Source organism: Danio rerio, chromosome 3, assembly GCF_049306965.1.
Source record: "Danio rerio strain Tuebingen ecotype United States chromosome 3, GRCz12tu, whole genome shotgun sequence".
Taxonomy (NCBI): Eukaryota; Metazoa; Chordata; class Actinopteri; order Cypriniformes; family Danionidae; genus Danio; species Danio rerio.
In genome coordinates this window covers 1,498,579-1,523,775 of record NC_133178.1, presented here as the reverse complement: position 1 = coordinate 1,523,775, position 25,197 = coordinate 1,498,579, and the positions used below count along the sequence as shown (strand labels likewise).

At 42.0% G+C, this 25,197-nt stretch overlaps 1 protein-coding gene across 1 annotated transcript in view; it reads left to right on the top strand.

The window, feature by feature from the left end:
- Positions 1–20,855, top strand: part of LOC108179126 (GTPase IMAP family member 8) — a 49,837-nt gene extending 28,982 nt beyond the window's left edge. Inside the window, exons 5-6 of the mRNA XM_017354872.4 lie at positions 15,879–16,492; positions 16,603–20,855. Coding sequence (XP_017210361.3) covers positions 15,879–16,492; positions 16,603–18,134 — 2,146 coding nt within the window. The 3' untranslated portion in view covers positions 18,135–20,855. The remainder of the gene's footprint in view (positions 1–15,878; positions 16,493–16,602) is intronic.
- The last annotated feature ends 4,342 nt before the right edge of the window (positions 20,856–25,197 follow it).

The window sequence follows — 25,197 nt, the reverse complement described above, 5'->3', positions numbered from 1 at the left end:
ACCTACCCTGTCTTCAAGAGGTACATCAGGACCACTAGACGAGCAGATTTCCCATTTAATCTGCCATCCTTAGAGGAACAAATGCCTACCTCTACTATCTTTGCACGTTGCGACAATGAGGCTTCGTACCATGCATTAACAAAGGCACTTCCACACTTAGTTGCCCATGCTCTTATTAAGACGCCCCGCATGGTTATCAGCTAAAATAATTTGTGTTTGCCACACATGTACAATGTTGTAATGTCAATTCTGATTCTCTCTTGTTTTTCTCATTTCAGAGATCATGTCAGCTGGTTGCAGAAGCTGACCCTCATCCAACCTATTACACTCCACATCCATTTCTAAATACATTTACACTCTTTGCAAATGACACTTTTCCACTCACATAGCCCACACCCTCGATGCCATATTCACACTAGCCTTTTTAATTTAAGTCTTCTGAACTAAGTATGACATTTCAATCCAACAATACACCTAACCATATCTGATCTATCTTCGCAGGATGAAGGGATGCAGGATGATATCCGTTCCCCCACACACCCGTTCTAAACAGGCCCGGATTGGCTAATCGGGAGGACCGGGAGAATTCCCGGTGGGCTGGTTCTTTTTTTGGCCGCGAGGGCCGGTGCCCCTAGCTCCAGAATCTGTTGCTCTCAGCAGTGACACCTTTTTAATTTATTTACTTGACCACAGCCTTTTTATTCATTATTTTACCGCAACTTTTCTCTTTTGTCGTGGTCGAGTGGTTAGCACGTTAGGTTAAGACGCCGCGGACCCGGGTTAGATCCTTGCAAGAGTAATTTAGTGTTTTCATTTTTATTGATAAGACATCTAATACTGTTAGGGTTGTAGAACATTTGAAGTTCTAAAGCAGCAGTTTTCTTAAAAAAAAAAAAAAAAAAAAAAACATGATAGTGCCATTAGAAACTGATTTGGAAATATTTATTTACTTATTTTAATATAGTCAGTCGTGAACTGAGGTGGGCTTGTCTGAGGCTTGAAACTCCTGAGCTGAAAAGGTGTCCCACTCCGGCCCTGGTTCTAAACCTCTTAGCATTTTTTACACCACAGAAGAGCAATACCACCTCGGGGAAGCCCAGCCGATCCTCTCCAGCCAACTTCCACCATCATGCATTATTGGGTATGAAGTATGACTCTGTCATTTCCTTCCTATTTCCCTTCCTATTTAACATAGGAGCTCCTTCACTACCCTTCCCTGTTTTTCTAGCTTTAACTTTTTCTCTCCAAATTTAAACTATCCAATACTTCTATTCACTTTCATTCACCACAGCTCGGACCAATTCAGGGGTTGTCTTGAGTTTCAGTTGCTGCAACAGGAACGTTCTAAATGAGCTTGCATACACTTACAAATTTTCTAAATACCACTATCGTTGCACTTCCCGCACTAATACAGCAGTAAATGCTTCTGCGGGAGCACAAGTTGCCTCCATACTGGCCCACTACACCACTGCAGCCGCAGAAATGCTCCGCAGAGTTGCACACCCAAAGCACCACTGCTACTGCAGTGACCCTCTAGCATATGCCTTATTCACCTTCATCTTTACATATCACTAAAGGCAGTATTTAACGTCCCTGCGGGAGCACTCAAAACTTACTAATATCGACTGTTTAGGTGCTCCACTTAACTATACACCCCATTAACATCACTGCAACTGCAGTGACGCTCTAGCTGAGCCCCTTTTTCACTTTCATCTCTAAATATCACTGCTAATAGTACTTAGTATTTCCGTGTGAGGCTCTAATACTGAGTACCACTGCACCTCTGCTACTGCAGAGACGCTTTGCCGAGCCTTATTCTCCCTCTGCACCACTGCTGCAACAGTTAAGCTTTGCCTGAGCTGCAACTGCAGAGACGGCTGTTTAGCCTTAATTCTCTGCACCACTGATTTTATGGCACTTCTGTAACTGCAGAGAAGCTTTGCTGAGATTTATTTTTTCCCCTGCACCAATGCTGCAGCAGTGACGCCCTGCCTGAACAGTCTTCCAACAACAGATATAAACTCTGTCATTGGTCCTCTAACACCTTTAAATCCTCAATTTGCCAATATTTCCTCAGCGAAGCCCAGCTGATTCTCGGTTGCAGACTTCAACCTAGTTTCTAAGCAGCACGACTCTGTCTGTTCTTCCTACTTTCTGTCTTAGTTGCATAGGACTTATTTTTACTAAACTTTCCTTTTTATTTTATTAAACTTCCCTTCTCTTCCTCTTCATAATTTTTCAATTTCACTTGCACTCATTCTCCGCAGCTCGGACTCCCACAGGGGTAGCCCCAAGCTCCCACTGCCACAGCAGTGAAGCTCTTTAAGAGCTCACATGTACACTTTTCAAAAAATTTAACCATTATCACACTCCGCCGCAATAATACAGCCGTAAAGGCGTAGCGGGAACTCGTATTGCTTCCATACTGACTACAATTACACCTCTACAGCAGTTCCACTTAATTACATTGCATTGTAGCATCAATTTATTCTCCATCACCACACTCCCCGCAACTATACAGCCATAAAGGCTTAGCGGGAACTCGTATTGCTTACATACTAACCACTATCACACCTTTACAGCAGCTCAAATTAATTACATTGCATTGTAGTATCAATTTATTTTCCATCACCACACTCCCCGCTATAATACAGCTGTAAAGGCTTAGCGGGAACATGTATTGCTTTCACACATATAATGCACCAGACTCTGAATACCTATGCACCCCTGCAGCCACAGAGTCGCTCTACTGAGCCTGATTCCTATCTGCTACACAGCTGTTAATCAGCTCTCCAAAGTGCACTTCCTTTTAGATACTGACTTCCACCGCACCTCTGCAGCCGCAGAGACGCTCAGCCGAGCATCACTCCCTTCTACATCACTGCCGCAGCAGTGACGCTTAGCGAGCGCATATACACTTCCACTTAGCAATCCACTACTGATACACTCTCCAGCACTGCCAAAGCAGTTAAACGTCTCTGCGGAGGCGTATTTACCTTCCAGATACTGACTTCCATTGCACCTCTGCAGCAGCAGAGACGCTCAGCCGAGCATCATTTACATCCCCTGCACCACTGCTGCAGCAGTGACGCTCTGCTGGAGCTCATGCACACTTCCATTACACTTATACCACTTCTGTCACTCCCAGCACTGCTAAAGCAGTTAAAACGCTGCTGCAGAAGCGTATTCTTCCCCTTAGTTCTGACTACCACCGCACCTCTGCAGTCGCAGAGACGCTCAGCCGAGCATCATTCCCCTCCACATCACTGCCGCAGCAGTGACGCTCAGCGAGCGCATATACACTTTCATTTAGCAACCCAATACTGATACACTCTCCAGCACTGCTAAAGCAGTTAAACGTCCCTGCGGAGGCGTATTTCCCTTCCAGATACTGACTTCCATTGCACCTCTGCAGCAGCAGAGACGCTCAGCCGAGCATCATTTACCTCCCCTGCACCACTGCTGCAGCAGTGACGCTCTGCTGGAGCTCATGCACACTTCCATTACACTTATACCACTTCTGTCACTCCCAGCACTGCTAAAGCAGTTAAAACGCTGCTGCAGAAGCGTATTCTTCCCCTTAGTACTGACTACCACCGCACCTCTGCAGTCGCAGAGACGCTCCGCCGAGCTTCATCCCCCCTGCACCACCGGAGCTCACGCACACTACCATTTATCCATACCACTACTGACACACCCCCCATTGGACTGCCAAAGCGGTTAATCAGTTAACCGCTTCTCATCTGCAGCTACAGCTCCGCAGAACCTTACAGCTTCATTTTCCATCACTACTATACTAAACCTTTACGAAACTCACCACATATGTTTTAAACCTTTACACTTACCCCACTCACTCTCCCGCTGGTCCTTACAATTAACCGGCCCCGGGAGCACACATAGTCATACATAAGCACTTTCAGTTAAATTTTACACCCACACCAGTCTCTGTTGCTCCTCCAAGCTATTTCTGTATCACTTTTCAGCAGCCGGATATGGCATTAATCTCATGTGCCTTTTGGGGGGTTCTTCAAATACGCGGCTGCTGTCCCGAGCGGAGCATTTTGGGGAGTTGTCGAGATCTACCTGAGCTCGAGGCTCCCCTCTCTACCTCCAAACGGTAGGGAGCCCAGGGCTCAAGAACCTTCGGGCTCAGGGCTCTCTCCCGGGACAGCATGCCAAACTTGCTTATAATCAATCATCAGCTAAGTGTGAACTCTTGAAGTGAAGTTTATTCATAAACAAATTTCGAGAGGAGCACGTGATTATGATTGAACACGGCTGGTTCTGCATTAGCATGCTTGATCCACCAATCAGGCCATTCCTAACCACTATAAAGAGCCAGGGATTTCTCACTACAGTCATCTTTGATTTGAAGAATCCCCCCTTCCACCCCTACCTTTTCACCTTTCCCTCCAAAGGGCAGCACGGTGGCTCAGTGACTAGCACTGTCGCCTCACAGCAAGAACGTCACCGGTTCTAGTTCCTTAACAGGCCGGTGGTCGTTTCTGTGTGTAGTTTGCATGTTCTTCCCGTGCTTGCGTGGGTTTTCCCCGGGTTCTCCGGTTTCCTCCCACATTCCAAAAACATGTACAACAAGTTAATCGTTAAATCTAAATTTCAATACAGGTAATTTAATAATGCAGCATATCTTTTAATAGCCTTCAATCTTAATCTTTAGCTATTATAAAAAGGGGGAGTTGTCGAGATCTACCTGAGCTCGAGGCTCCCCTCTCTACCTCCAAACGGGAGGGAGCCCAGGGCTCAAGAACCTTCGGGCTCAGGGCTCTCTCCCGGGACAGCATGCCAAACTTGCTTATAATCAATCATCAGCTAAGTGTGAACTCTTGAAGGGTAATTCTGGAGTGAAGTTTCATCAGAGTGAGTTCATTCATTGATCAATTCATTAGACACATTCATTAGCACAGACTGCTGGTTTTGTCAGTTCACTGGTTATTCAGTTCAGTTCAATGTGAAAGTTATTGATGATGGATGAGATTCACTGTAGAGCAGCTCTTATTAATCTCCTGTAGTTTTGTGAATTAACTTTACACCAGTGATGAGTCAATGATAGAGGAGAAGCATCCTGTGACTAAAGAGTGTGACCAATGTCTAAACTACTACACTATCGACTAACAATAAATAATAATTCCTTCATTGATACCTACAACATCCTCATTGTGTATTGTGGCAAGGAGGGAGAATAAGAAATTTACCTAAACGACTACGCCACCTGGTTATGCCGGGAATAACAACAACAACAACAACAATAATAATAATATTTAACAGGCACCTAGGTTCATAGCCAAAGTAGGGTGAGCATGGAGACGTAAAATCAGAAAAACGGTACTTTATTGAAATACAAAAGTTACAAACATACAAAATTATTTTAAACATAAGCCATTTAGAATAAAAAAAAATAATAATTCAAAACTATAGAGCGGGGTACCAGCGGAAGTTTACAAGTGTCCACAACACCAAGGAATACACACACACACACGCACACAAACACACACAGCCTCTGTGCAAACACAGCTAACTTATTTCACATAGCAAAATCTGTTTAGCACAGCACTCAGTGTATAAACACACACCAATACAAGGCACCCAGCTGGGTCTCCCCCCTATAAACCAAATAGGTTTCAAGGAAAATACACAAGACAATTACAAAACCAAGAGAAACTATTAAAGAAAAATATTTTAAAAAATCACAACCAATAAGTAACAGTTTAGAATAGATCTGAACAGAAAGGGGAAATTAGCAAAAATCACTTGAATGCATAACAGAAACACAAATCACAATACACTTCACGAGTTCACACTTGCATTCGTTTAAGTATATAGCATATTTGGCGTGCTGTCCGGGGGGAGGGCTCTGAGCTCGAGGAGACACCCCACTCGAGTTATTCCCCTTATCGCTCCCCCAAAAAAACGCTATTTGGTTACAGGACAGCAGCCAGACAATGTGCAAGCCCCCCAAAATTAGCTAATCTTTAAAAAATTGGAGGGGTGCTGTTGAGTTATAAGGTATGTGTTTTGGGAGGAAGCAGTTGCTGTGTTGATAGTGGTGCATGATAAATGTCTCCAGCAAGAGTGTCTGCTCCCATGGGAGACGGGCGTCTTCCGTGGGAGTGGTCACTGCATTAGCAATGGTGTGTGTTAAAGTATGCATCCCCGTAATAGCTGTCACTGTGCTGACAGTGGTGTATGATGAGGTATGCGTTCTCATAGGAGTGGTCACTGTGCTTGCAGTGATGCATAATAATAAGGTGTACGTCTCCCGTAGGAGCAGTCACTGCGCTTGCAGTGGTGCATAATTATAAAGTGTATGTCTCCCATAGGAGCGGTCACAGTACTAACAGGGGTGCATACTAATAAGGTGTGTGTCTCCTGTATGAGGTATGAGTGGTCGCTGCCCTAACGGCAGTGTGTAATAAGGTGTGCGTCTCCCGTAGGAGCAGTCACTGCGCTTGCAGTAATGCATAATTATAAGGTGTGCGTCTCCCGTAGGAGCGGTCACTGTACTAACAGTGGTGCATAATAATAAGGTGTGTGTCTCCTGTATGAGGTTTGAGTGGTCACTGCCCTAGCGGCAGTGTGTAATAAGGTGTGCGTCTCCCGTAGGAGCAGTCACTGCGCTTGCAGTGTTGCATAATTATGAGGTGTACATCTCCCGTAGGAGCGGTCACTGCATTAGCAGTGGTGCATAATAAGATGTGCGTCTCCCATAGGAGCGGTCACTGCACTAGCAGTAGTGTGTAATCAAGTGTGTATCTCCCGTAGGAGTGGTCACTACATTTGCAGTGGTGCATAATAAGGTGTACGTCTCCAGTGGGAGCTGTCACTACACTTGTAGTGGTGCATAATAATAAGGTGGGCTTCCCCCGTGGGAGCAGTGGTGCGTGATGAGGTGTATGTCTTCAGTGGGAGCTGTCACTGCACTTGCAGTGGCACATAATAGTAAGGTGTGCTTCTCCCATAGGAGCAGTTGCTGCACTTGCAGTGGTGCAAAATAAGAGGGTGTGTGTCTCCCGTATGAGTAGTCACTGCCCTAGCAGCAGTGTGTAATCAGGTGTGCGTCTTTTGTAGGAGTGGTTACTGCACTTGCAGTGGTGCATAATATTAATGTGTGCGTCCCCCGTAGGAGCGGTCACTGCGCTAGCAGTGGTGCATGATAATAAGGTGTGTGTCTCCTGTAGGAGAGGTCACTGCACTACCAGTAGTATGTAATAAGATGTGCATTTCCCGTAGAATCGGTCACTGCGCTTGCAGTAGTGCACAATGATAAGGAGTGTGACTCCGGTAGGAGCGGAAACTACGCTTGCAATAGTACAAAATGATGGGGTGTGCGACTCCTGTAGGAGCAGTTACTGCGCTTGCAATAATACAAGATGATAGGGTGTGCGACTCCTGTAGGAGCAGTCACTGCGCTTGCAATAATACAAAATGATAAGGTGTGTGACTCCTGTAGGAGTGGTAACTGCGCTTGCAGTGGTGCATGATAAATAAGGTGTGCGTCTCCAGTGAGAGCGGTCACTGCGCTAGCAGTGGTGCATAATAATAATAATGTGTACGTCTATCGTAGGAGCAGTCACTGTGCTTGCAGTGGAGCGTAATAAGGCGTGTGTCTAGAGTGGAAGCAGCCACTGTGCTTGCAGTAGTACGTAATAGGGTGTACGTCCCCAGTGAGCGCGGTCGCTGTGCAGCAGCAACCTTATAATAGAACTCCTTGAAGGGGTTAATGACCAGGATTAGGAAAGGTTTAGGGGTTGAAATAGTAAAAAGGGGGCAATGATGGCGCATTTTCACTGACTTTTCAGTTTAATTTCTGTGGAAAACTTAATTGATAGTATTAAAGGAACTTAAGGTAGTGCAAGGAGCATTGAGTAGTAGCCGAAAGTTTGAATGGAGTTCTATGGTTTATACTGAGTGCAATTGCGACTTGAATCGCTGTGAAAATAGAGGGGGTAAGCTAGTCATGTGATTCTGGATGATTTCTGAGCTGAAGTTGCTTATCGGCTTGGTGTTATTATTACTTCATAATCACTTATCAAATGTATTTAATTAAGCAATTTATTTTATATACGCGTGTTGTCTATGTAAATGTTAATAACGTATTTAAGTTTATACATGTTAAGTACCTAGACGATGAATATAAGGAATATAGTTTATACGTGGCCCAGGATCACAGGTGGAAGCGAAAGAGAAGAGTAGAGGGGCTGCCGGCGTTGATGACAACAGCGGAGGCGGCCTCAACCTGGAACTTACGTCGGGGCCTAAAAAAAAGTTGGGGACTAGAGCTGTTTGCGAAGGCATGCTTGCGCTACTGATGGCCCTAGGGTCACAGGTGGGAGGAAAAGAGAAGAGGGGCTGCAGGCATTAGTGACGTCAGCAGAGGCAGCCTCGCACTGGCACTTACGTAGGGGCCTGACAGAAAGTTGGGGACTAGAGCCGTTTGCGGAGGCATGCTTGCGCTACTGATGACCCTAGGATCACAGGTGGAAGGAAAAGAGAAGAGAGGAGGGCTGCCGGCACTAGTGACATTAGCGGAGACGGCCTTAAGCTGGAACTTGCGTCGGGGCCTGAAGAAAGTTAGGGGCTAGAGCCGATTGCGGAGGCATGCTCACGCTACTGATGGCCCTAGGATCACAGGTGGAAGGAAAAGAGAAGAGAGAAGGGGCTGCCGGCTTTGGTGACATCAGCGGAGGCAGCCTCACGCTGGAACTTGCATCAGGGCCTGAACAAACCTGGTTAATCTGCAAGCGGCATGAAGGAAGAGTTAAGTGGTTGTTAAGTGGTGACCTGTTGGTGACCTATGTAATACTGTTTCCTGGTCCAAGCCGCCACTCATTTGAGAAATTTAATCGTTTATGATCACTTTAAATTCTTATCACAGAATAAAGTTAATTTTATACAAAATCAGTGTAAACAACCATTGCTTGCTGCATAACAAATACTAAAAACTTAACAATTTATAAAAATTAATCACTTTCTGCCCGTCAGATATGAGGTGTGGACGTATGTGTTGATAGTGATTTTGAAAGTAATAAATTGCTTTTTAAACATTATAATTAACATTTCATGAGTCTCCACGTGCAGTAAGTTGAGACATTATTTGTTTATGATCTATTTTAAACATATTACACAATAAGTTTTATACAAAGTCATGTTGTACACAACCATTTTTGGGCTTGCTGCGTAACAAATACCAAAAATTTTAACGATTTATAAAAATTAATCACTTGCGTCATGATTTTCGAAAAATAATAAATTGCTTTGTAAATGTTATAATTACCATTTCATGGGTCTCCCCATGCAGTTGAATAGAGCGCTTGGACGCGAAAGCCGCTTCGCGTGACGTCACACTCACAAGCGGACAGGCTTGTTATTCCTAAATTTGGCGCGCCAAGAGCAGCCATTGCGGGCGCTACTAAGTGGAAATTTTCCGTGCGTGGGGGGTGGATGAGGCCGTAGCGGAGACGTGCTCCCGCTGTCATAGCGAATTGGCCAATGGTGGCGCTTCGCCTGTAGAGCGGTGGCCTGGCACTCGCTTGATCTGAGCCAGTGGTTTCCAACTGGGGAGCGGCTCAGGTTTGTTGCCGGTGTCTGGAAGAACGGCAGCGTGGCAGGCCTAAGTTAAGACCGCGGACTCTGTTGATATGCTCTGCCGAGTGCTGATGCGCTGGGCATCGGCTTGGAGTTTGCAAGAGGAGCTGTGTCATCATCATGGAAATTTGCAGTTTGGACAAGGCTACAGTGATTGGATGTGCCAATGCTAAAGTCGTGAGATGCTGCAGGTAAGACAGCTTTGGTATATATAGGGGTTGCTCAGAAACTGATTTGATGATGGGATTATTGTCAATGACGTATTCGATACTGAAACCTCTGCGCATACTCCCCCCGAAATTTGTTTACAAAACATCACATATAACTATTCAAACGAAAACTATAAAAATCATAATATACAAAGAAACAAAAATCACAAAATAAGGCTTAGGCAAAACAGCAGCGATGCCACCACAGTTGTCAGACTTGGTCACCAGTCATTTTGACAACCCTTGTGCACAGTCACCTGTTGTCACAAAGCCACAAATTACAATTAAAAAAAACAAAATCAAAACAAACAAATGCTCTGCCATACATACCGTACAGATGTTAGAACATGGCCTCACTCTTTAAACATCAGAAGTTATTGGTAAACACTAAATCGGATGCCACCAATGCAGATCAAAGCACACAAAGCGCCGGGAACCAGAGCAGGCAGAAAGCACACCGAACGGACATCGACTGATGCAGAGCAGCTGAGGACCAAACCAGTCAATCCTGGCAACACGTTTACTACGGTTACTACCCAAATATACTGAAGTGTACACAAACCCAACTTCCGCACTTACCGTTACTTTCAACCGAAAGGGTTTACCCATCAGAACAAAAGACGGCAACACCGATGATACATACTGAGTTACCAAACGCGCTCAACTTTTATACTGCCTAGACGGGATCTGACAGGTTCGATGACTTAGCGCAGTGGTTCTCAAACTTTTTTCACCAAGTACCACCTTAGAAAAAAATGTCTCTCCAAGTACCACCTTACGACGCTATTTTTTAACCAGTATTTAAAAATAGCGTTGTAGGCCTAATTAAGCAGCTACAGGTGTGCACAGTTTAAAAACGATGCAGATTAATTCCTATTATTAAGAATATGTATTATTATCAGTCACTTTAAACATTTGAAATAGTCTGAACATTAACTGTGCTTGCAGATTAAAAAAGAAAAGTTTTTGTTAAAATGTGCTTTTAAAAGTTCATTAAAAAATGGCGCTGTTCTTAAAAAGTAAAAAGAAAACTGCTGTACTTAAATCTAAAGTATTCATTGTAGCCTATTCATCAAAAGCTGGAGATGTTGCTTGGACCTTATAAATATAGGCTATATGTCATATTCATACACTTTCAGACAAATCTTGAAATATATGTTAAATGTACATATGACAGGGTTCATACAGGCACAGCCTAATGAAAATCAATTCCAGCACCTATTTTTTTTTTTCTCAAGACTGACATGCTATGTATTGAAGACCTGAAAAGTATTCTCAGCAACCCATAAAACATTGCATAAGAATAGATACAAATAAAAAACATTAAAAATAATATTTATTAATCATATATTCATAATATAATAAACCTGCACTAAATGCTTGTGAAATCTTTTTTGTACTCAAGTAAAAATACTATTACACTGCTAAAATAACACAAATTTTAGTAAATAATACTAATATTAGGTAAAAGTACAAATTACTCTTTTAAAAAGTACTAGTTGGTTACTTTTGAAAAAAAAAAATCAGATTTTCATTATGAAATCACTTTTTTACATGGAAACCTGATTGAATGGTTTAATTGCTTAAATCCAAAGCTACATGTATAGGTAATTGCACTAACAAAGAAAGTATAGTCAATTTTTCCTTTCATGACAATTAATCTTTTTCAATAGCACTGGTAAAACTACCACATATACTTTAAGGCCATAGAGACACTTTTTGCCCATTTTTTAAACGATATTTACAAGCTTTGAAAGGTTTAATTGAAGTATATGGTAAAAATATTTAAATTAGCCTTTTATTTACATATTTTATGCTATTTTTCTTTACAATATGGCAAATTTGTTTCTTAAAAAGCTGTACATCACATGTATATTTTATTTTACATTTAACCTAATCTAAAATAGAAACTTTAAAAACATACAAGTACACTGTCAGTAAAAAAAAAAAAAAAAATTAATAAAACAAATGGCTTCATTTTACTTGAGGTATTTGAAATATGACAAGACTACATTTATCAAAGCAGTGCTTAAAGAGCCTTATTGTTAATTTTGATAAATAAACAATAAGTAACAACGGATTGCTTTGAGCTGTAATGCTTTAAGACAGATCAGAATACAGCTAAATGTATAAATCACACAAATACCTCATCCAGAAACATTTCCAGCATAATTCTTTTGTCGTAAAGAAAAAAAAAGAAAAAAATACACCTTTGCTAAAAGTAAGTTTCACTTCACAACACAGCCAAATAAGAAGACCATTAGCATTGTCATCGGTCATGTATCAATCTATTTCTAAATACTTGATAACTCTGAATACTTTTGACTAAATTTAGTCAAGGAGCAAAGATAAATAATGTTTACTTTAATAGTGGAAAGATCGCGATTGTATTCAATCTGAGCACACGGGCAATCCTGAGAGGACTTGCAGTTCATTTGAAAAAAAAAAAGCCCATTTAAGAGCTCACATATCTGTTTTAGCGATTTGCGTACATGAATGCGCTCTCGTGTTAAAATAGAGCACTCGCCGCATTTGCAGAAATGAGTTATTGCGCAATACCTCCATTCCCGCGCCGCCATTCAGAATGTATTTAGAGGAGTGACAGGTCAGAGGTGAGAGACTGGCTGTCGGAGAGCGAAATGTGTTTGTAGATCATCAAAAAGGCAGGAAATATGCCCGCGGTTTAATTACTCAGCTAGACATCTCTATAGTGAAAACATCCGAGAAGCATTATTCCAACAAAACATTTGTTTTTAAGTTGTTTTTTTCTGTCTCTGCAACAAAGAAAGCATTTGTCCTGCCTTTACTTTTCACGCAACTAGAAAAGGTCGATTGTGATTGGCTACTTTTCATGTCAGTCAAATCACGCCTCAGAATCAATTCTTAAACTTCAGAAAATGATTTATAGCAGCTTATGACACAATGCAATAAAATAAACATTCTAAGCACAGCGTTGTGATCGTACGCTTCACAAAACAGCCAATGCTGATCACATCGATGTTATATTACGCATTAAAGGATTAAAAGTGTTAATTGTTTCTTTCATTATTCAGTGGTTTCTCCATGTACCACTAGGAGGAAGCCTGCGTACCACTAGTGGTACGCGTACCACAGTTTGAGAACCACTGACTTAGCGCGACCCAGCCAATAGAAACTACAGTAATAGTCAACCCGGATCTCATAGGCTCAACAAGTTAGTGTTACACCAGCCAATAGCCATAAAGCGATATTCCACCTTGCTACAGTATACATCCTATGTATAATCATTCAGAAGTACATACACTGAAGACTAAGTTTTTACTAATGACTGTATAAAATATGGAAAACGCGACAGCCCCTTTTCCCATTGAACACTTTGAAGGCAAAACTGGTTTGGAGCCTGGGCATGCACACAAGGACTGCCTGGTGGAGCCAAAGGCAGAGGTGCGGAATCAAGCTTCCAACCAAATGCTTGTACATCAAATTAACCACACCGTCTGAACCTCTCACGTGACCGCCGGTATCTGCACTACAACAAAGGCTCACTAATATAAATATAAGCACTTACGTTTAAAAACATGAAATAATTTATGACTTAAAAACTGTGTGATGTAAGCTGTTATAATTTAATAACAGCAATGCATGTTGGACTGCAGAAATAAAACATCTTTCATACACTCTAGCCCGAGTTAGACTAATATGAGCATAAACAATATATTCTCTTATAACAGGGTAGTTGGTATTAGTTATCTTCAGAGGGGAAGAAATAGCACTTATGAATAAAATATGAAAATATAAAATATGAACAAAAACATATAAACAACACATACATTTTTAGAAAGGTTTTTATTTTAAATTAGCAATCAACAGGACCCAAAATATACAATAGAGGTAAAGTTGGTTATGTATTGGCACTTTCAGACTTTCTCCTTAATAATAAAATTTCAGAAAAGTACACACCGGAGGCAGCGTTTATTGTTACAGGGGACTTTATCAACGCCAATCTCAGGAAAATTGCTCTAAAATACTATCAACACTTCACCACAAACCACCGTGGGGATCGCATGCTGGACCATTGCTACTCTCCGTTCTGGGACGCATACAAATCCCTCCCCCGCCCACCGTTTGGCAAATCAAATCACTCTTCTGTTCTGCTCCTGCCTGTTTACAGACAGAAACTGGAACCACCCACTCTCAGGACGTTTCAGAGCTGGACGGACCAATCGGATTCCATACTTCAAGACCACATTTTGATCACGTGGGCAGGGATATGTTCCGGGCAGCATGTTATGACAAGATTGACGTATACGCAGACAGAGTCACATGCTTCATCAGGAAATGCATTGAAGACGTGGTCCCAACAAAAACTGTCCGTTTCTACCCCGACCAAAAACCATGGATCAATGACGAAGTTCCAACAGCCCTATCATTGTGAGCTTCCGCCTATAAATCCAGAAATGCTGGGGAACAAAAACAAGCAAAAACAACCTCAAGAAAACCATCAAAGCAGCAAAACGTCAATACAGAGACAAGGTAGAGGGACAATTTAATACCAATAATGCAAGGAGCATGTGGCAGGGACTTAATTACATCACGGACTTTAAAAGTAACAAACTGTAAAACGTAAACATTGCTGCAACTCTCCCGGATGAGCTTAACTCGTTCTACGTTCGCTGGTGCCAAGCTGGTGTTGAAGCTCCAGGCTCTTGGTCTTCACAGTTCTCTGTGCAACTGGATCCTGGACTTCCTGTCAATCAGATGCCAGGTGGTCAGAATGAACAACATCACCTCTTCCACACTGATCCTCAACACTGGTGCTCCACAGGGCTGTGTTCTCAGCCCACTCCTCTACTCCCTGTACACACATGACTGTACAGCCAAACACAGCTCCAACACCATCGTTAAATTTGCTGATGACACAACGGTGGTAAGCCTCATCACCAATAATGATGAGACGGCATACAGAGAGGAGGTGCACACTCTGATGCAGTGGTGTGTGGAAAACCACCTCTCACTCAACATCAGCAAAACAAAGGATCTGGTGGTGGATTTCAGGAGAGAGAAGAGGGAGCAGACCCCCATCACCATCAACGGGACACCAGTGGAGAGTCAGCACTTTCAAGTTTCTTGGAGTCCCCATCGCTGAGGACTTTACATGGACTGCTCACACAGATACAGTGCTGAGGAAGGCACAACAACGCCTCTTCTTCCTCAGGCGTCTCAGGAGGTTTGGAATTAACCCCCACATCCTCCACTCGTTCATAACCTGCACTGTGGAGAGCATCCTGTCTATCACCACCTGGTATGGAAATAGCACCAGCAGCAATTGCAAAGGCCTAAATAGGATTGTGCGAACTGCTGGACGCGTAGTAGGAGGTGAGCTTCCCTCCCTCCAGGACATCTACACCAGGCGGTGCATGAGGAAAGCCAAGAGAATCATCAGTGACTCCAGCCACCCAAGCCATAGACTTTTCTCTCTGCTACCCTCAGGCAGACGGTTCCACAGCATCCAGTCATGCACCAGCCGACTGAAGGAAAGCTTCTTCCCTCAGACTATCAGGCTGATGAACACTTTACAAACCTCACACAGACTCTTCCATACCCCTAACTGCACACTATCAATATGTAGCATGCTCTACACTTTAACCAATCCATACTTAAAACTATACTGCCTACAACAACTACGTGGACACTTATTCATTGTACATATCGCTGTCAATTTTACATTGTCCTGTGTTTTTTTTTTTTTTTTTTTTGAGTATGCTGTCGTATTTTGCACTGTCTGTATTTTGCATTGTTGTTGTATTTTGCACCATCTGTATTTTGTTCTGTCTGGAGCCAGCACCTAAGCTTTTCACTCATCAAAGCACATGTGCTGCTGATGATGTGACAATAAAAGTGATTTGATTTGATTTTATTAGCACGGAGGAGCCGGCTTTATGTCTCGTGATCTGCAGGCGATCTAATGGCCGAGACCTTCACTCAAAAGCAGATGTGTGGCACACTTGGTTTTTACATTTGGCACTCTGTGGGATTTAAATTACTAGTGAATTTCACTTTTTCATCTTTGCATCTTTTTGTTTTTAGGGTTGATGCATTGAAAATGAGAGAAATGACCGCCGGATTGAACGTGGTCCTGCTGGGAAAAACAGGAGCCGGAAAAAGCTCATCAGGAAACACAATCCTGGGTCGACAAGCTTTCATCACACAGAAAAGTGTCGCACAAGACGTCACTGTGGAGTCTGGATCATTCGGTGAACTACCAGTCTCTGTTTACGACACTCCAGGATTATCAGATATAGAGATGAGTGAAGAAGAGATTCGGCAGATGATCAATGAGAAGATCCTCCAAATATGTTCATCAGGTCTGTGTGTGTTTCTGCTGGTCATCAAAGCAGACAGATTCACTGAAGAAGACAGAAAAACTGTGGAGAAGATTGAGAAGATCCTGGGAGAAAACAACCAGAACAACACCTGGATTCTGTTCACCAGAGGAGACAAACTGGAGGGAGAAAACATGACGATAGAGAAGTTCATAGAGGAGACTGAAGAACTGAAGACACTCGTGCAGAAATATGAGGACAGATACCATCTGTTCAACAACAACAAGATGAAGAAGGAGGAAGAGGAGGAGGGGGGACCAAGTGAACAAGTAAAGATACTGTTCAATAAAATACTGAAGCCTTACCTCGACACAATGGGTGAGTGTTTTATGATAATATTACATATTCTTTACACTTTTAATGAAAATGACCTGCAGTGACTGAAGTTTATAAATGGTGTTCAGTTTCTGCTTTATATTTTTATTCAGCAGGAGAAAAGATATGGCAGCAGAATACACTGAAGAGAAAAATACCAGCAAATATTGGAGCAGTCTCTCGTGTCTCCGGTCTCCCCTCCAGACGGATTGTTCTTCTCGGTAAATCTGGTGTTGGTAAAAGTGCAGTTGGAAACACAATCCTGGGACAGAAAGAGTTTACATCTGTGATGAGCACAAATTCAGTAACCCGCGTTTGTTCAGCAGCTCAGTCCACAGTTTCAGGCAGATCTGTGTCTGTAGTCGACACTCCTGGATTCTTTGACACAAAGATGAAACCTGAAGAGTTAATGATGGAGATCGCCAGAAGTGTGTATATCTCCAGTCCTGGACCTCACGCTTTCCTCATTGTGTTTCATGTGAACACGAGATTCACTGAACAGGAGGAACAGATTCCTCAGATGATTGAGCTGATGTTTGGTGAAGAAGTGTTGAAATACTCCATCATTCTCTTCACTCATGGAGATCTGCTGGATGGCGAGTCAGTAGAGAAGCTGATAGAGGAGAACTTTGCCTTAAGATCTCTAGTCCAGCAGTGTGGAGGCAGATATCATGTGTTCAACAATAAAGTGAATAACAGAGAGCAGGTGGAGGATCTACAGCAGAAGATTGACTCAATGATACAGCAGAATGGAGGAGGACACTACACTAACCAGATGTATGAAGATGCTCAGATATTCAGACAAGAGGAAGAAGAGGAGAGAAAACTACAAGAGGAGAAACAAATACAAGAGGAGATTGAGAGAGAGATAAAGGAGACTGAGGAGAGAATCAAAGCAGAAATGGAAGCTGAAAATCTTAAAGCAGAGAGACTGAGTGAGGAAGAACAGAGAAGACGAGAGAAACAAAGACAAGAGGAGATAGAGAGAGTGAAGAAGAATACTGAGGAGAGGGTTAGAAAAGAAATTAAAGCTAAAAAGGAGACAGAAGAGAGAATCAGAGCAGAGAATAAGGCTAAATTAAATGAGGAGAGTGGCTTTTTAAACTTTTTTTCCAAATACAAACATCATTTTGCCACGGCAGGACATGTTGTTGGAGGAATTGCTATCGGAGCTGCAGTTTTATCTGGAGTTGGAGTTGGAGCTGCTGCTGGAGCTGGTTTAGCAGCTTTTTGTGCTGGAGTAGGAAGTGTTTCAGTTGCTGGAGCTGCTGTTGGAGGTGTTGTTGGAGGTGTTGTTGGAGGTGTTGCTGCTAGCAAATATGAGGAAGAAATAAAGTGGAAGAAGAGAAGAAGAGAAGAAGAAGAGAGAGAACAACAAGTTGACAAAAAAATACAAGAAGAGATTGAGAGAGCAATAAAGGAGATTGATGAGAGATTCAGAGAAGAAATGGTAGCTAAAAATCTTAAAGCAGAGAAACAGAGTGAGGAAGAACAGAGAAGACAAGAGAAACAAAGACTAGAGGAGATTAAGAGAGTAAGAGAAAAGACAGAGGAGAGAATCAGAGCAGAAATTGAAGCTAAAAAGCAGAGAGACGGAGTAAGGAAGAACAGAGAAGACGAGAGAAACAAAAACAAGAGGAGTTAGAGTGATAAAAGAGACAGAGGAGAGAGTCAGAGCAGAAAATGAGGCTAAATTAAACGAGAAGAGTGGATTTTTTTATTTTTTTAAGAGAGGAAGAAGAGAGGAAGAAGAGAGAAAACAACAAGTTGACAAACAAATACAAGAGGAGATTGAGAGAGTGATAAAGGAGACAAAGGAGAGATTTAGAGAAGAAATGGAAACTGAAAATCTTAAAGCAGAGAGACAGAGTGAGGAAGAACAGAAAAGATGAGAAAAACAAAGACAAGAGGAGATAGAGAGAGTGAGAATGGAAACTGAGGAGAGGGTCAGAACAGAGAAAATAGCTCCATTAGCATCTCTATCATCAAAACAACAAAATTACAGAACAAAATAGGAAATACAAAACAATTGAAACAGTTTTATGATTTTTTTTTAAGGGGGGGTTGTGATGGTGTTGTTGCTTGTAGAGCTGTTGGTGGTGTAATTGGTAGAGTTGTTGCTTTAGCTGATGTTGGTGGAGTTGTTGCTTTAGCTGATGTTGGTGGAGTTGTTGCTTTAGCTGATGTTGGTGGAGTTGTTGCTTTAGCTGATGTTGGTGGAGTTGTTGCTTTAGCTGATGTTGGTGGAGTTGTTGCTTTAGCTGATGTTGGTGGAGTTGCTGCTTTAGCTGATGTTGGTGGAGTTGTTGCTTTAGCTGATGTTGGTGGAGTTGTTGCTTTAGCTGATGTTGGTGGAGTTGCTGCTTTAGCTGATGTTGGTGGAGTTGTTGCTTTAGCTGATGTTGGTGGAGTTGTTGCTTTAGCTGATGTTGGTGGAGTTGTTGCTTTAGCTGATGTTGGTGGAGTTGTTGCTTTAGCTGATGTTGGTGGAGTTGTTGCTTTAGCTGATGTTGGTGGAGTTGTTGCTTTAGCTGATGTTGGTGGAGTTGTTGCTTTAGCTGATGTTGGTGGAGTTGTTGCTTTAGCTGATGTTGGTGGAGTTGCTGCTTTAGCTGATGTTGGTGGAGTTGTTGCTTTAGCTGATGTTGGTGGAGTTGCTGCTTTAGCTGATGTTGGTGGAGTTGCTGCTTTAGCTGATGTTGGTGGAGTTGTTGCTTTAGCTGATGTTGGTGGAGTTGCTGCTTTAGCTGATGTTGGTGGAGTTGCTGCTTTAGCTGATGTTGGTGGAGTTGTTGCTTTAGCTGATGTTGGTGGAGTTGTTGCTTTAGCTGATGTTGGTGGAGTTGCTGCTTTAGCTGATGTTGGTGGAGTTGCTGCTTTAGCTGATGTTGGTGGAGTTGTTGCTTTAGCTGATGTTGGTGGAGTTGCTGCTTTAGCTGATGTTGGTGGAGTTGTTGCTTTAGCTGATGTTGGTGGAGTTGTTGCTTTAGCTGATGTTGGTGGAGTTGTTGCTTTAGCTGATGTTGGTGGAGTTGTTGCTTTAGCTGATGTTGGTGGAGTTGTTGCTTTAGCTGATGTTGGTGGAGTTGTTGCTTTAGCTGATGTTGGTGGAGTTGTTGCTTTAGCTGATGTTGGTGGAGTTTTTGCTTTAGCTGATGTTGGTGGAGTTGTTGCTTTAGCTGATGTTGGTGGAGTTGCTGCTTTAGCTGATGTTGGTGGAGTTGCTGCTTTAGCTGATGTTGGTGGAGTTGCTGCTTTAGCTGATGTTGGTGGAGTTGTTGCTTTAGCTGATGTTGGTGGAGTTGCTGCTTTAGCTGATGTTGGTGGAGTTGCTGCTTTAGCTGATGTTGGTGGAGTTGCTGCTTTAGCTGATGTTGGTGGAGTTGTTGCTTTAGCTGATGTTGGTGGAGTTGTTGCTTTAGCTGATGTTGGTGGAGTTGTTGCTTTAGCTGATGTTGGTGGAGTTTTTGCTTTAGCTGATGTTGGTGGAGTTGTTGCTTTAGCTGATGTTGGTGGAGTTGCTGCTTTAGCTGATGTTGGTGGAGTTGTTGCTTTAGCTGATGTTGGTGGAGTTGCTGCTTTAGCTGATGTTGGTGGAGTTGTTGCTTTAGCTGATGTTGGTGGAGTTGCTGCTTTAGCAGTTTGTGGATTTTTAGCAGGCTAATCAGAGATCTGTTTAATTAAGTTTTTGATTAATTCTTTAATAATTCAAAAGATGTGGCCATTAAGGATGTGTGTCTCAAGAAAAGTGATCTTGAGAACTTTATATCTGAACTGGTGCGGACCGTGCTGAAGTTCTCCTGCACATGATGAACAGTATGAATTATGAATTCTTATGAATTATTTCATTATTAATAGTTGATACATGCATGGGTGTTTGAAGAAATGTTTTCTTGATTAAAGATTTTTGGCTGTGGGTGCACAAATTTGCTTTGGTTTAAACGACACATTGATTTAAGATAAAATACTGTAACAGTAATTGAAGAGGTTTTGCCTCAATGTTTCCATGCATTTCCATAAAGCATGTTTATTTTCTATTGTGCATTGAATGAAAGTCTATATTTACAAAATGATGATATGGTTTGTGTTCATCAAAAAAAGAAGTTATCTTTTTGTTTCATAATAACACTTAAGTTGTATTTTTCTACAGTGTCATATAGACATTATTATCAGATTGGTTTATCCTGCTCTGGAAAAGCATTTGCTGACATTTAAACTTTGTAAATGTTTCTTGCTCTTTGATTGATGTGTATTTTTCTTGTTCAGTGTCTCTTGTTAACTGGTCTCAATGAGCACAGCTTTATATAAACTCTGTTATTGACTTTAATTATGCATATTCAGAAAAATTACATTTGATTTGATTTCAGTTTCTGATTATTCTAGTTAAAGCTGTGTTTCAGCAGATCTCTCATCTTTTTTCTCGTTTAAAGACTAAAAATATTTTAGTTTACTCCACTGAACACACAATGCTCACCTCAAAGCTTCATTTTTTAAAAGTGATTTGAGTTATTTGAGTGTATCTACTCTGATTCTTAACCACCACAGAGCTTTGAACAGCCTATAATTATTTATTTGTTGCATATCGTTTCTGCAAGATCCTCAAATCATAAAATATTTGCAGCTGAATCTCACCACGTGCTGTAATATTTGGTGAAATATATTTTTGAGTTGGTCTACTAAACACTCAACACACAAAAGATCAATATTCGTGATATTAGGTCAAAATAAATTGAAACAGACATATTTTTTGCATAACTTCATCATTTTGCATACTCTTATATTCAGTGATGAACATAAAAATATCAGTGAGCTGGTATAGGCACAACAGTTCACTCCCAGGTAACTCAACACTGCGTCTCTTTTAGGAGACTCTATGGGATACAATCCCTCTCTTATAACCTCCTTAAGTGTAACGATTGTTGACCTCTGCATTGTGATGTTTGCAATCGTCACCAACTTAAATCAATGAAACCCTCCAAAAGTGGTTCTCAATAGCCCCTTTCACACATACAGACCTTTCCGGAAAGGTTGTATGTGTGAACAGGTCCTTTTTGAAAATACTGGTAAATTCGTTCTGGCTATTTTCCGGAAAGAGAAGTTGTAACATTATCAGCAATTTGCCGGAATGCTGCGCTGTGTGAACGCAGAAGGAAGATTGCCGTAATAAGCGCGTGCACGTCTAGAACGTGCTGACGTGAGACGTCTGCTTTAGCCAATCACAACAGTCAGACGCATTTACGTCCGCGCGGTTTATGAGAATAAAAGCCTTTGAATATTTTTCCAGACACATTTAGCTGCTAGAAGTTAGTCAGATCACGTTTATATGTTCTTCTTAATGCCAACTGTGTAAATAATCATCGATGAGATGCTTATGATAAGCCGTTGTTTGTTTACCTTCAAGCTTTGCGTGTGCCTGTGAAACAGCCTGTGAGCGCATGCACACGCACATATTATGAACATCTCGACATGAGAAAGTGATCCTGTGAAAGTTGTTTACAATATTGATCATCCACAGAGTTTGTGATGTAGTCAAATGTTTACAAATACAAGCGCAGCCGTTTAAAGCTCATTTGTGGTGAATGATGTCAGAATTTACCGGTATTTTGGAATGGATGTGTGAATGCTCTTTTCCGGAAAATTTCCGTAACGTCCTCGCCTGTGTGAACAGCGCTTTTTTGAATATACCGTTAAAATCGTTCCGGAAATATTCCAGATATTTACCGGTATCACTGTGTGAAAGGGGCTCTTTATTTGGAGAAACAAATTGCATATCACATGAAACACGGGGCAATATACTGTGTGCCACTGCGCACATCCTGATTTTACCAGGTGCTAGTTGTCCTGTGACCAACATAATTTATGATAACCCAGGGACAGCAACTCTATCAGCCAATCAAACGTGATTATGTCATAATTATGTGTGGCCTGCAGAGTCCGCCAAAAACGCAAATTCAAAAAGGTGTTGGTTTACCTTTCTGGCGTTTGTCTTTAAATGAAATTGACATAATACATGCTAAAAACCGAGTTATTAGACAAAAATACGGTCGCTAAATTAGCAAGAGGCCAAGTTTAGTCGCGTTAAATAGCTAGATTAAAATATTCAAAACAATATTGTTAGCTTGTTTTTATTAAAGCCAGAAAGTAAATCACAGTAATTGTAGAGCAGCACGTCAATCTAGCGTTAGGTAGGCATGGCTAATTAGGCTAACTTCATTCATTCTTTCATTTTCTTGTCAGCTTTGTCTCTTTATTAGTCCGGGGTCGCCACAGCGGAATGAACCACCAACTTATCCAGCAAGTTTTTACACAGCGGATGCCCTTTCAGCCGCAACCCATCTCTGAGAAACATCCACACACACATTCACACTCACACTCATACACTACGGACAATTTAGCCTACCCAATTCACCTGTACCGCATGTCTTTGGACTGTGGGGGAAAACGGAGCACCCAGAGGAAACCCACGAGAAGGCAGGGAGAATGTGCAAACTCCACACAGAAGCGCCAACTTAGCCGAGGTTCGAACCATCGACCTTCTTGCTGTGAGGTGACAGCACTTCCTACTGCGCCACTGCCTCGCCTAATTAGGCTAACTTATATGCACTAAAGTTAAATGTTGCTCTTTCGCTTTGCTGGAAAAAAAAAGGACAAATCCATAAACACTCATAATTTTTACAATCATTACTGCTTCTGTAAACTTATAGAAGAAAACTGGAGATCTTACCTCTACTTGTCCTCTTCACAGGTGAAAATGGCAGTTTCGTGCGTGTGGGTGTTTTCTTCTTTTTTGAATTTGTGTTTTTGGGAGACTCTGCAGGTCGCACATAATGATGACGTGATAACGTTTGATTGGCTGATAGAGTTGTTGTCCCTGGGTCATCATAAATTCTGTTGGTCTCAGGACAACTAGCACTTGGCAAAATCAGGATGTGCGAAGTAACAATCTGCTGAGCAATATATTGGGAAGTGAATTGTTGAACAGAATGCTTGCAGGAGCCCCCTCTCACCATACCCAACAGACAAAGCACTTTGTCAAATATGGCACTCTGATTGATGACACCTAAATAAAATCAAGAACATATTTAAGCAAGACACAGCTGTAATTCAAAGTTTTAAAACTAATGGAGTACTGTAAAAAGTGCTTGGCATATTCTGTACCCTTTATCATGTGTGTACACACACACACACACGGGCGCCTGCAGGATTTTATTCGAAGGTCGGCACAAATCCAGCACTGCCCCCTTCCCCCATTCATATCAAGAAACACTGATGCTTACTTTTAAAGGCTACATAGGGATATTCGTTATGACATTCATCTATTTGTTTCTTTTTTTAAATATATTTTCCTTGAAATCTAAAATGTAATAAAAGCACATTTTTTTAATTATGACATAATAAAAAAGGCACAAATGACAGAAGATTGTGGTACAATACAATTAGTGAAGCATTGATTAAATCCTTACTTTACACTCACCGAAAACCATCCACCCGCACAGTTGAGTAGTGGATAGCCTCAAATAAAAGTAAATCTTTCTTAGAAAAAAAATATTTTTAAAACTAATTTTGTATATAGTTTGTCTCTTTGTTTAAATATTTTTGTTGGTCAGTTATCTTCTACATACAATAGAAGAACGAATAACATTTAAGGTGAAGTGCCTCAAGACAAATCTGCTATGCTTCAACAATACCGAATCATGAACTGAATTGTCAAATAAAATAATAATCTAGCCTAAATAAAATTAAAGTGAAATATTTTGTTTCAGAGAAGCCTATATTAAACTGTTTTCCATGTTGCGCCGGTCAAATAAAATTGAATTCATTTAATCAAGTGATTTAAATGAGGAGGACAGGCGTTTACAAAGTATTCGCAACAGCCCTGAACATGTTCCCACATTACCTCGGTGGAACAAACTCGGTTGGAAGGGTGAGAAAACTAAAACTTGTGGAATGGAGGAGTCTGCTTATTTATACCAGTCTGTCAGATAAAATGGTTTAAAACAACCTTCAATGGCAGCGTGAAAGTTCCATGCGAGGAGGCTGCGCAGCTGGATCTGATCTGTATGATGAAAGATACAGTTCCCCTTCGGTTGGGGAACTTCAGTGCCATAGAGTGGATTGATTGAAATCCACGAAATGGGAGGATTCGGTTCAGAAGCCGCTTGTCTGAAAGAGTATTGAACGGGCCAATGAATGCAATGAATTGGCAGCGTAAGCTTGCACAGGTGTGCTTCATTGCCTATTATCCCAGCATATAAGCACACCTGGAGCGAGCAGACGCCATCCTTTTCGCTTCAGAGACTTTCTGATCGAGTCAATGAGGGTTCCTCCTGCTGTGACCAGCGATTCTGAGCGAACGAGAGCATTCTCCCGGTCCAGAGTGTGTACACGCAGCGGCAGACGGTCGAGCTGGGTTTCTCCCTTGCCTGGCGTTCTTTGGGTCCGGTCCTCCAGAGCGGTGCGTATAAAGTTGCACTTCACAAAGAGAGCAACACAGTCGTGCAGCACGTCCTTTTCAGGACGGCGCTCCGACTGTGCGTTTCTGGATGCGGTGGTTTCCTGTCCTCGGATGATGGGCACGAGCACTGCGTTGCATGTCTGGGGGGTCCAGCAGGTTAATGCGCTGCTCGCGGGCAGTTCATGTCGTCATTGCGATGCCATGACTATTGCGCAGTAAAGATCGCGGCTAGCCTTTGCAAAAGGGCGAACCA